Genomic DNA, 12500 nt, shown 5'->3' on the forward strand with positions numbered 1-12500 from the left:
TTTATAATGATATCAAAAAAGGACGAATGGAGACGGTATGAGAAACAGAAATGAGGAAGAAAATCGCCGCTGTCGCTGAGTAGAATGCGCACGTGGCACAGCGCCTTGAGGACGTTCCCGCGCTTGCCTCTGCGTGATGATGGGTACAAGAGGAATTTTTGTCAGGCTATGCAGGGGTGCGTTGTCATCCTGTCACAGCCTGTCGCTTTGATTTATCCGCCTTATTTAGCACACAAGACTTACACATCACCGGCATCATTTTTTAGAATGAACCACGCATCAGTCATAACACTAGAGTGACAGGCTGAAGACAGGCGCTCGCTGCGCATGCTAATCAGTCATGGAAACGCTCGGGATCTGCACCAGTTATTTTGCTGCTGTGTATGACATATCAAAGAAACTCAAGAGAAAGAACAATCTCTTGGCGGGGAATGCATTGGCCACGGTGTAGTACGGGGGCGTTGCCTGAGGACACGAGTGGATGGAAAATTAACTCCCTTGCGCATGGTCATTGGTCAGTGGGTGCGATGGATGCCATTTTCGTACTCCCTTGCACATGGTCAGTGGGGGCGACACCATGATGGATAATTTGTGGCCAAGTAACGGCAGCTGTTGGTCAGCAGTAATTGCTGGGGGTAATTAAGGACAGCTGACAGACATTCACGCTGTCCTATGACCTGTTCCACAGTGAATAACATTTCCGTACTCCCCTCGCCATCATTTCCTACTACGCTGTTATGATGTGAGTAAGCCCTCTTGTCTCAAGCCTCTTTGGACATATGAAGAGTTACTTTTCAAAACACCATAAAAGCCATTTACATGCGGTTTTCATGGCCTGCATTCTGTTTGTAAATTTGAGAGTACAATTGCACTTGGGGCAATTGGATATGGGGTTTGTTGGATTTTCCTTCCCTGAAGTCAAACAACATAACTGCAATATAGGCCTATTAAATGAGAAGCGTGACTTTCTTAAAATGTGTTTGGTGGGTGAAGTGTTTTGGAAAATAGCTCTTGTAAAATTTCAGCCTAGGCCCTATTTAATGTAGGACTCTCATAGGCTCAAACAGCAACTCATGCACAAACCATTTTCTAGAATATTTTTGAAAGGAGGTGCGTGAAGTGTTTTGAAAAACAGCTCTCATGCAATCTCATGCAATATTTAAGGTAGGCCTACCATTAAATACCAACTCACAGGACTGGACTAGGACCACAAACTGGTAGCGGGCACTTTTGGCATAGACCAGCCCCTCACCCTGACCCCCATACCACAATTATGATGGGCTCAGTCCACTGTACATTAACCCCTTAGCGCAGCACTATGGCTTTCTGTAATGTCATAGCAATGTTGTTATGATGTAGGTAAGCATTTTCAGTAAGTGAATAGGGTCTCTGCTGCAGTAAGAGGCTACGCATGCACCGATGGGTCCATCTAAATTGTGGGCTGGTCTTAAGGGGAACAATTGTGGGTTGATCTTATATTTGAAACAAAAAAAAACCAAAGGTTTAGGCCCCTGATGACTGTCGTCCCACCCGGAAAATGTATAGGGCCTACCAGATTACCAGGCCAGCCCTGCCAACTCGTGCTCTCCTAATCCCTTCAGTCTGATAAGGAGTCTCCATGAGATTAGCATGCCCTACACAGACTAGACACTTAAATCTTAAATAGATTATTTTCAGAGAGTTTCGAAGCAGACTTTTTTTAAACAGAAACTTTTCTCAACGTCAAAAGCAGCTCCCAGGGCTAAATCATTACACGCAGCGCAGTATCATTTCTCTCCCTCGTCTTGGAACAAGTCTCTCTTCAGCTTTTAACGACCCGCATCATGTCACATCCAATTCAGGCTCATTATGGGACAATTTTACTGACAGCTCAGTGTGCATGCTCTCTGATGGAGTTAAATGAAACACAGAGAGAGAGACAGAGAGAGAGAGAGAGAGAGAGAGAGAGAGAGAGAGAGAGGCGGACAGAACCAGGCCCAAGTACCCAGATGCACATTATGCACACAAACCCAAACAAACCAATTATCTCTCTTCCTCGCTGTCACATTTTTCACTCATGGACATCTGTCTCCCTCTCGTTCTCTTGTGGTCAAACAGACAGAAAGACACACACACAGGCACACACACCCAGAGCTCGATCCATTTCTTTCTATTTCTTCCTCACAAACATATCCTAAATGGCAGTCAGGCCCCAAACCACTGTGTGTGTGTGTGTGTGTGTGTGTGTGTGTGTGTGTGTGTGTGTGTGTGTGTGTGTGTGTGTGTGTGTGTGTGTGTGTGTGTGTGTGTGTGTGTGTGTGTGTGTGCAGTGGCAGACAGCAGGCCTGGTACATCAGACAGTAAAGCCCTTGGGGCCTGAGAAAGGTGGCTGAGGGAGAGAAGAGAAGAGGAGAAAAGAGGAGAGAAGAGAGGAGAGGAAAGAAGAGAAGAGAGGAGAGGAAAGAAGAGAAGAGAAGAGAAGAGAAGAGAAGAGAAGAGAAGAGAAGAGAAGAGAAGAGAAGAGAAGAGGAGAGGAGAGGAGGAGCGGAGGAGAGGAGAGGAGCGGAGGAGCGGAGGAGAGAAGAGAAGAGAAGAGAAGAGAAGAGAAGAGAAGAGAAGAGGAGAGAAGAGAAGAGGAGAGGAGAGGAGAGGAGAGGAGAGGAGAGGAGAGGAGAGGAGAGGAGAGGCTGAAACGAGAGGAGAATTTCTGAGGGGAAGCAAAGATAGAGAAAGGAGAGCTGAGGAGAAGAAAAAAGAAGTGCTGAGGAAAGGACAAGAGAAGAGAGGAGAGGGCAAGAAACAAGACGGGAGGTAGGCAGAGAGGAAAGTGGATGAGAGGTGAAGACCAGAGAAAAGCGACAGCATGCAGTATCCATGAGAGGCAGGCACCATGGGCATAACAACGGTGAAAGGAGTGACAGGGGACAGGAGAGTAGAGGTGAGGAGCGGAGGAGGAAAGAAGACAGGAGGAAAGTATAAAAGTGTTGTATAAAACTCTATAAAAGTATAAAAGTGGTCTATAAACGTATGAAAGTGTTGTATAAAAGTGTATGTCTGTGCTGTACTTCTAGCCTACCTATTTAGGACATCAGATGGAAATTAGCCCATTGTGCTATAATTTGGCACATTTACATGTATAAACTATGCATAGGCCAACTGTATGTTCATTAATGTGCAATGTCCTGAAAAATTAAAGTGAAGTTAAGTAAGTAGTCAGTGTAGCCAAACCATTCTGAAAACCAGGGAGCAGAATTAGGTGATACAGCCAATCAGGCAACAGGGGCGAAGCTATGATGTCATCGGTCAATCTGCGTTCCCTTGTGGCTCAACAATTACACCGGTACGTCATGAGCAAACGGATGTGTTGGTTTAAATTAACCCCTTTGCACAGAGCTTCTACAGGCCGGCATCATGGAAAGTCGTGTGATTTCACGAAAGTGCATTCCGCGTGTTGGTGCTATGCATTTTCTTATTAACTCGTGTTCTACAATGCGCAGAAAAGCAGTTTTGACACGTGACCAGGCTTGGGTGAGGCAAGTAGATGTCGCATAGATGCAGGGAATTTCTGTAGCTTAACGCTCAAATGCTAAGCTGTGCCCTGACCAAAACCATCCCTAACACCCTAACCTGACAGTAAAGCTACATTTCTGCAGCTTTACTTTTGCCAACAACAGCGAAACAAGCCAGGAAAATGCTGCAAAATAGTGAGCAGACCAAAACCACCCCTAACCCTAGCAGGTAATTGGAGTGCTTCTGGGTCTTCACCTTTTTTCCTTGGTGCTCATCAGTGTAGGGGCTCTCAAACTTGGTCCAGGAAGACAGATGCTGAGGCACTCAAGGTTGCAATTTTTTTTAACTTTTTTATTTGGCTACAATGCCTACGCGTTTCGGCCCTTATGGCCTTCTTCTTCACCCCTAGCCCTAACCTGTCTCAGGGCGTTGTAGAGCACGCGTTAACATGCAAAAGCATGGTACACAGACACACTATGGTTCAAAACATTCAATAATGACATGTTGGCCTCTGTTATAACCCTATGGTCACAAAAAAAAGCAATGAACAAGTTGTAATCTGTTACTTAAGGCTCTCCGTAATGTCAAAGCAATGTTGTTATGATGTAGTCGAGTGTTTTCTACGAAGAGTGGCGGGCCAATCAGCACAAAAAGGCTACAAAAGCCTGTCATTGAGCAAAGAAATCCTATTGCTGTGCAGGTCAGACAGGTCGCAGTCGCACAGAAGTGAATCATCAGCCTAGGAGAAGAGAGCAGAAGTGAGGAGCGGTAAAGAAGATATATTACGCAGTATAAACAGGATCTATTACTGCAGATCTACACAAGGCTGATAGACTGGACCACGGTGCTACAGAGCGATACGAGGAAGGCAGTGCAAGAGAAGATACCGGAGAGGAGAAGTGAGGACAGAGGATTAGTAACGGTGTCTGTCAACAAGTCAGTCATGGGCCCTGCATGAGTATCCACCACAGGCCCTCAGCGGTTCACATGATTTTTTGGGGCTATTTCACATCTAATACATGGACATCAAAATTGACTTTTACTGAGGAAATGATTTGCCGTTTTGATAACTAACAATAGTAAGTTGCTGTAGTATAACAACATAACACTGGTATGACATTACCAAGAGCCTTAAGAAACAGATGAAGACTTGGTCATTACATCTTTGGTCACAGTATGGTTATTACAGACTCTGCGCAAAGGGGTTAAGCTAGGGATGTCAAACATAAGGCCCGGGGGCCGGATGCAGCTGAGCCGACCTGATGGGTCAATCCGACCCAGACTTGTAGAGGAAAATAAATAGGGTATGTGGGTTATGTATAGGCTATGTGCAATATGTAAACTAATAAGTGTGTGAAAAAAAGAAGTAAATCTGCAGCCTGTTACAAAGTTACTGGAGGTGTCTGATATTTCAGGTTTTAATAGAGAACACGTTTCATTAGAGAACACGTTTGCTACATTTGCCATTTACAGCCAATACTCCTGATATACGCGCTGTCATCCACCTCATAATGACTGACTAATGTGATTCTGCTATGAAGCTAAAATTTGTGTTTTTCACAATTACGTTAGTGACATCATCCAGCTCACTTGAGATCAAATTGGTTGTATGTGGCCCCTGAAACAAAATGAGTTTGACACCCCTGGGTTAAGATAATGCAATGAAGGCCTAATGTAATGTCATTGCAGAAGTAGTAGTTGATAAACCGCGCTCTCCCGCGTGGTGCGTCTCCAGTTGCATAGCCCAATGTAGAGGTGGATCACTCTCCTTTCTTCTATTCTTCTATTTGTAATTCTTTTTTCGTTTTCTTTTTTCACATAGCTGCTATGTCAAAAATAAAAATGATGGACTTTAAAAAGTCCCTGCATGTAGTCCTACATCATTCTGTTCTCAATGTGTTGCTCCCCACTTCCCCCTTTCCCTGGAAAAACAATAAAATATTTATTTACAAAAATAAAAATAAAAAAAGAATTACAAAGAAAAAAAGAAACGAGAGCGACCCACCTCTTCATTCTAATGTAATTTAATGTAATGTAATATAATGTAATGTAGTGTAATGCAATATAATGTAAAGTAATACTGTACCACATCCATGATCTAGTGTAGTGTAATGCAGTATAATGTTACGTAATACTGTACCACATCCATGATCTAGTAATACAGTATAATGTAAAGTAATACTGTACCACATCATTATCTAGTCTAGTGTTATGCAGTATAATGTTACGTAATGTAGTGTAGTGTAATGCAATATAATGTAAAGTAATACTGTAGCCTACCACATCCATGATCTGCACCAGGCTCATGGACATGAACACGGTCAGTGGCAGCGAGTCGTTGGCCACCGGCCGCTCCATACGGTTGTAGTCCTTTAGCAGGTTCTTCAGCAGAGTCCTCTGGTAGGGGCCCTGCACTGAGACTAGAGAGGGAGAGAGAGGGGGGGGGAGGGAGAGAGAGAGAGAGAGAGAGAGAGAGAGAGAGAGAGAGAGAGAGAGAGAGAGAGAGACGGAAGGAGAGAGAGAGAAGGAAGAAAGATGAAAGGAAAGAGAGAGGGAGAGAAGGGACATAAAAAGAGAGGGAGTGATGACAGAGAGGAAGAGAAAGGAAGAGGACAGAAAGAGAGAGAAAAGGAGAGGGAGACATTAACCAGAGAGAAATTGAGAAGAGGGAGAGGCAGAAAGGAGAGAGTGAGATAAAGAGAGAATGGGAGAATGGGGGCGGGAGAAGAGACATAGAGTGAATTACTGTTCCTACAAAAAAAAGCGCAGAGTTAGATTGCCTAGACCTCACACACACACGCACACACACACACACACACACACACACACAGGAGAGGAGTATAACGAAATGAAATGGCCAAAGAGGAGGCATCAGAGAGGTGAGGGGAGACACATGTGGAATGATAACAGTGCAGTGTAATGTGCTATAATGTCTCGGCGGTAGCTGGAATAAAGGCATATAAATCACACCCTTGTAAAAAGTCTATGAGAACGAGTATAATGAGGTGGCCAGCCAGCGCGGGGAGAGGAGACAAGAAGATGATCATCACGAACAAAAGAGAGCAGACAGGACGCGGGAAGGATGAGAAAGGGGCCTTCGAAAGAAGATGAAGCAGGATGATGAGAGAGAGGTAGAGAAAGAGGGAGAGAAAGAGGACGGGCTGGGGAATGAAAGAACGGAAGAATGATGAGCGATGGGTCCTTTAAAAGAGAGAGATCAGGAATATGACAGCAAGAGAGAGAGAAGAGAGAGAGAGAATGGCGTCGAAATGAAGGAGGGAAATGAAATAATTTTTCAGAAGAATAGGAAAATGAAGAGACACACAGCTCTTATGACACAAAAAGCCTATGCACAGCTGATGCCTCATCATCAGAAAGACACAGATAGCCATGCCTGTGAGTGTTTACGGCATCCAAGGCTAAAGCATGAGGTTTGATAAAGTGACACGATTTTCTACCATTTTCTATGAGAGCCGACTGGCATTGTGTTCTCTCTGTTTGTCTTCGTGTCCATGTCTTAATTCTCTCACGGATAAACATTTCTCTTTTTATGGGAATGGAATGGGAATTTGTTTTTTTCTTGATAGGCCTACATACAGTATATCCTTGTCTTTCACACTCTCTTGGATTTTCATAAAACTGTGACAAACACACTGTGACAGATACACACACACACACACACACACACACACACACACACACACACACACACACACACACACACACACACACACACACACACACACACACACACACACACACACACACACACACACACACACACACACACACACAGACACACACACACACAGAGACCGCATCGCCTCAATTCAGAGAAGGCTTAAAGTGTCCTTGGCTGTTTTTTGGCAATCGTGATTTCCGCTAAACTAAATGTACAGGAAGCCTGTTAGATCCTGGAAACTTAAAGTGCTTCAAGGCAGCACCGCTAGTAAATAGATGCTCGAAAAACCCATGAAGGTCTCATAGGATTGCGTTTGAGTGTGGGTTTTTTTTTTTTCAGAAAAGATGAATTCAAGAAAATAAATAAACATGTCACAGTCATCAAAGCAAAGCGTCAGACAGTGTCACACAGCAGAGGCGGAATAGCAAATAAAGTCTCTCTGAGATGCCATGAGCTGTACTTTAGAAAGCAATTTGGAATCCCAGACGCAGTCAAATATGGCAGTGCATAAAAATGAGTTTTATAATATGAGATCTTTTTTTAACATGACATTAATGGTTTCATTATTGTGTCATCGTGACTTGAATCACAGACCTGCATTTATTTTTGTCTTTGTCTTTTGTGATATCTAATATGTGGGCTCAGATTCCCATTTCTCATGGCGTTCACACTGCACACGGGCCAGGCAGACACACCCTAAATATTAAGCTTACACCTTTATCCTATCCAGCACAACTAACAGCCAGGGTATTGGTACAGTCCCTGGAACAATGTGAGATTAGAGGCTTTAGTCAAAGGCACTTCATCCTTGGATCATATAGGATGTTTACCTGCAACCGATTCCAACACCCATGTACGTACTTGTCCGGTTAACACCAGACCATATCACACGTGAGATATGTGGTTCCCAAACTTTTTTCCTTGCGCACCCCCTTGTACATTTCAATGTGGTTCGCGCACCCCCTAATCGAATGTTTTGGTGTACTTATGGGCACTCAAATATGGCTTCACTGCACAAGTCATTGTACATTATGCAGAGTCATTTAGGGAATCCTCGTTTTTCAATAGACCTCAATATTCCTAAAGCATACAATTCCCCATACAATTAAAAACTACTTCATTTTCTTTAAATAGCCTATGTATAGAAACACATATCCGCCATTGCTCAATTCAGCTCGCGTACCCCCTTGTGGCAGGCAACGCACCCCCAGAGGTGCACGCACCCCAGTTTGGGAAACCCTGGTTTGGAGACCACCTGCTGAATTTCTCGCGGAGAGGGTGTGGTTTGCGATTTCAATGGCTGTTCACTGGTAGTTAAGAGTATACAGTATATCACGAAAGTGAATACACCCCTCACAGTTTTGCAGATTTTTGAGTATATCTTTTCATAGGAAAGCATTACAGAATTTTCACTTTGACACAATGATTAGTGACCTTTTAACAACATATTTAACCGCTTAAATTTCTTGTTCACTCAGAAAAAAACGAAATACAGCCAATAATGTTTGAACATGTACTCACAAAAGTGAGTACACCCCAGATTAAAATCCGGTAGAGAAGGGGTTGTGTTGGCTCGAATCGTCTCGAATTGAAACGAAATGAAAAGGGATGAAAAGGGAGGTCATCAGTGTGCGTTTCAACCTTTCTTTGCATTGAACTTTTACATTTTGAGTCTGCATCTGGCTTAAATAGATTGGTGTGAGATTTGAATGCAATCCTATGGAGAATATCAGGATCTGCTTCAGTAGTCACAGTGCATGATGACATGCATGTTTCTTTTAGGTGTATTTCAGATTGCCAATGTTGACAGCATTCATGCATCCCCAAACCATGTCAGTCCCACTACCATGCTTGGCTATGGAGAGGATACACCTTTTTTGTAAAACTCACTTGTTTACCACCACACATGCTTGACACCATCTAAAGTATATTTGTTTATCTTGGTCTCTTCAGATCACACAACATGGTTCCAGTGATCCATATCCTTGGTCTGTTCATCTCTATTGAGACCAAGATAAACAAATTTGCTTTAGATGGTGTCAAGCATGTGTGGTGGTAAACAAGTGAGTTCCCTTGCTGAGGGACAGAATAGGCATACTGTACATGCATTCTTTCAGATTGAAACGATTGTGCAAAGCAACATGGGATTTCCCGGGCTAAAACCTACTAGGCTGGGGCTGTCCATTCTACCTGCAGGTGACCCTTCATGAAATGTTCCTCCTCATGGTAGTCTGGCAACCCGAGCTGTCAAAAAAACGCTTCTGTCACTCCAAAAGAATGGAAGCCAAAGAAAATCTAGCATTTCAAATGTCTCAATAGAGACTTGTAAGCTGCACTGACGCATAAGTTCTGTGACTGGCACATGTAATTACGCAGCCCATCAGACACAGGACACATATACACACATCAAAATCTATCATGCAACATGTCTGAATTTCAGCTCACTAATATCAGCTCTCCAAAGACTGTGACAGTCAGGATGTATCAGCACCACTTGAGCGAAGATGGCTTTTCGTACTTAACTGAATCACTGTGTCATCATGACCTGAATACAGAGCTGTGTTTTCATTCACCATGTGCTAACTCGTGTCTTTCAAATCTGTGACATGTAATTCCCATGTATCTGCCATTGTGATCACACCGCAGCGCAAGGTGGTGTGGTAGCATTTGGGATGCAACATGTGTGAATTTCAAGCTCAAAGACAAACACCTGCACATGATTCACTCAGGAGATTTGGAGCCGTTTTGAGGAAACACGACATGTCAATTATGGAATCGTGACCTAGATCCGAGTACCAAATTTACTTTTTCAAATTACCATGTGCTCATTTTTGTTTTTCAAAATCGGTGACAGGATGCACCATTTGCATCACGATCAGACAGCACGCCACAGAATCTGTGCTGAGACATGCCTGCATCAAAGCCAACAACACAAAACAAAACAACCTGTGAATGACTGTGTCAGGCAGGTGATATAGCTTTGTGTAGCCTATCGCTTGCGTTGCGAGCAGGTTGAGTAATTGCTGTGTGACTCATATCCGTTCCCTAATTAGACCCATTACACATCCGTCCGTACCAAAGACACACATACACACACACACACACACGCACGCACGCACACACGCACACACACACACACACACACACACGCACAGACTTTGCCATCATAAGTCCTCCACGACCTGCCATGCATCCTGGGTGGGTGTCATTCGTCAAAGCCACGCAGACAGACCCAAACAAAGGTGACACCTGACTCAGGGCTTCTTGGCCTACTGTATTTGTTATTGTGCAAAGGCACTGAGTGCCCGACCCTATATCATCATCATCAGCTATCGCATTAGCCTAAAGGAGGACGTCACTAGGGGACATTGGAGATGCCATCAATTTGTCACCTGATCAAAACAGGGGCAAGACGAGATGTTGGCTGAATCACCCACCCATCCATCACTATGCAATGTCAACCTCTAGTCTCTCTCTCTCTCACACACACACACATACACACTCACACACACACACACACACATACACACACACACACACACACACACACACACACACACACACACACACACACACACACACACACACACACACACACACACACACACACACACACACACACACACACACACAAAGAGAGAGAGAGAGGAAGAGATTTTGTTTGAATCACCATCGCCGCCTATATCCTCGCCTCATCCTCCCTTGTGATGACATGCTGCTTCGTTAAAGAGCCTTCTGCACCCCCAAATAAAGACAAAATGCCAACACAGATCCACAAATCAGACCTTATATAGCACAACACATCTCACGTCAGGCCTCAGTTTGTTCCTTATAGTATAACAGGGCTGCTGTGCTCTCCTCTGCCTGCCTCCTTTGATTATTGTTTTGAGAAGCGGGGCTAAGTAAGCAACGATTTTATCCCTGTTTTTTAACAGCAGCCCATAAAGCCTTTTGCTTACACCTCAAGTCGTCCAGCTTTAAACACCGGACAAAGACAAACCAGAGCCAGAGGGACGTTCTGGCTTGCGTTCTGACTTTTCAAGTCTGTTGTGACAGACTTGTAATTTATAGCTGTCTTGTCTAATAGATCATAATAGCAGTAAACATATGTGTCATCTTCATGTTTGTCTTGTGTACCTGTCTGTGTGTTTCACCACAAACACCACAAATGTCATCGTAGAAGCAACAGTCATACCTTCATATTTGACTAACCATGTCAAATCCACAGGTGCATTTTTAATGTAATAGTAACCAACACCAAACTGAGTAAAACTGTGTCAATTGCTAAATATGAAACAGTAAATTGCATGTGAGTATGGCTATTCTACTCTTGTTAAATTACTGTAAATAGCAAGTAATTAGCGCCAAATGTTAAGATACGAAGAGATGTTCTGTTGGTGTCAAAGGTTATTCTGTGAATTTGAGTCCAGCTGCACCATGCTTCAGGAATAAGTAATGGAGCAATGCAATTAAATGGTTTTTTTTAAAATAATTGTTTAATTAAATGGCAAATAATTACCATCAAAAGTAAATATGTTAAGAGATTTTTCACTGATACGGAAAGTCATGCTGGTAATGTGAGTAGAACTGCACAGTGCTTCGGAAATAACTAATTGAGCAAGACAATTAAAAATATTTGAAATAGTTCAAAAAGCAATCACAGCAAAGCACCCTCAGTGTATAAACACGGTGTCAGCCTTTGATCAGTCGGCATGTGGCCCCACACACATATACAAACAAGCACACACACACACACACACACACACACACACACACACACACACACACACACACACACACACACACACACACACAAACAAGCACAAACAGACGCACGCACAGGTATACACATATACAAACAAGCACACACACTCACGCATGCGCGTGCACGCAAACACACACACACACACTACACTACACACCACTAAAGTGTTTAAACACAGGCATCATGGCGCGCTAACATTGTTTACTAATCGCCTTCAGGCCTCCAGAGACAAGAGATTAGCCCCTGTCTGCTAACCATGCTGCACAAATCCCCAGCTCACACACTTTCACTCAGCCCGCGTATCAGGAAACGAACAATGATAAACTACACTGAACTTCTAGAAATGTCAGCCACACACAGTCTTTAAGCGTTTGTAGTACCGGTAAATGCTTAATTTGAATTCCGATTGTGTGTGTGTGTTGTGACGCAAATGCCCAAATCCGACTGGCCTTGATTAATCTGAAAAAGGGGGTTTAAAACGATTTTGTTTGTTTGTGGTATTGTGGCAACATGGGCGTTAGATGAGGACAGCATGAAAACGACACAGGGCATTTGCACAAATAT

General features: G+C 43.5%; 1 protein-coding gene across 1 annotated transcript in view; it reads right to left on the minus strand.

The window, feature by feature from the left end:
• The window catches only part of chrna11 (cholinergic receptor, nicotinic, alpha 11), a 113729-nt gene that overhangs the window by 95400 nt on the left and 5829 nt on the right, over window positions 1-12500 (minus strand). Inside the window, exon 2 of the mRNA XM_063185813.1 lies at window positions 5770-5909. Coding sequence (XP_063041883.1) covers window positions 5770-5909 — 140 coding nt within the window. The remainder of the gene's footprint in view (window positions 1-5769; window positions 5910-12500) is intronic.

The sequence above is a fragment of the Engraulis encrasicolus genome, chromosome 20, assembly GCF_034702125.1.
Source record: "Engraulis encrasicolus isolate BLACKSEA-1 chromosome 20, IST_EnEncr_1.0, whole genome shotgun sequence".
Lineage (NCBI taxonomy): Eukaryota > Metazoa > Chordata > Actinopteri > Clupeiformes > Engraulidae > Engraulis > Engraulis encrasicolus.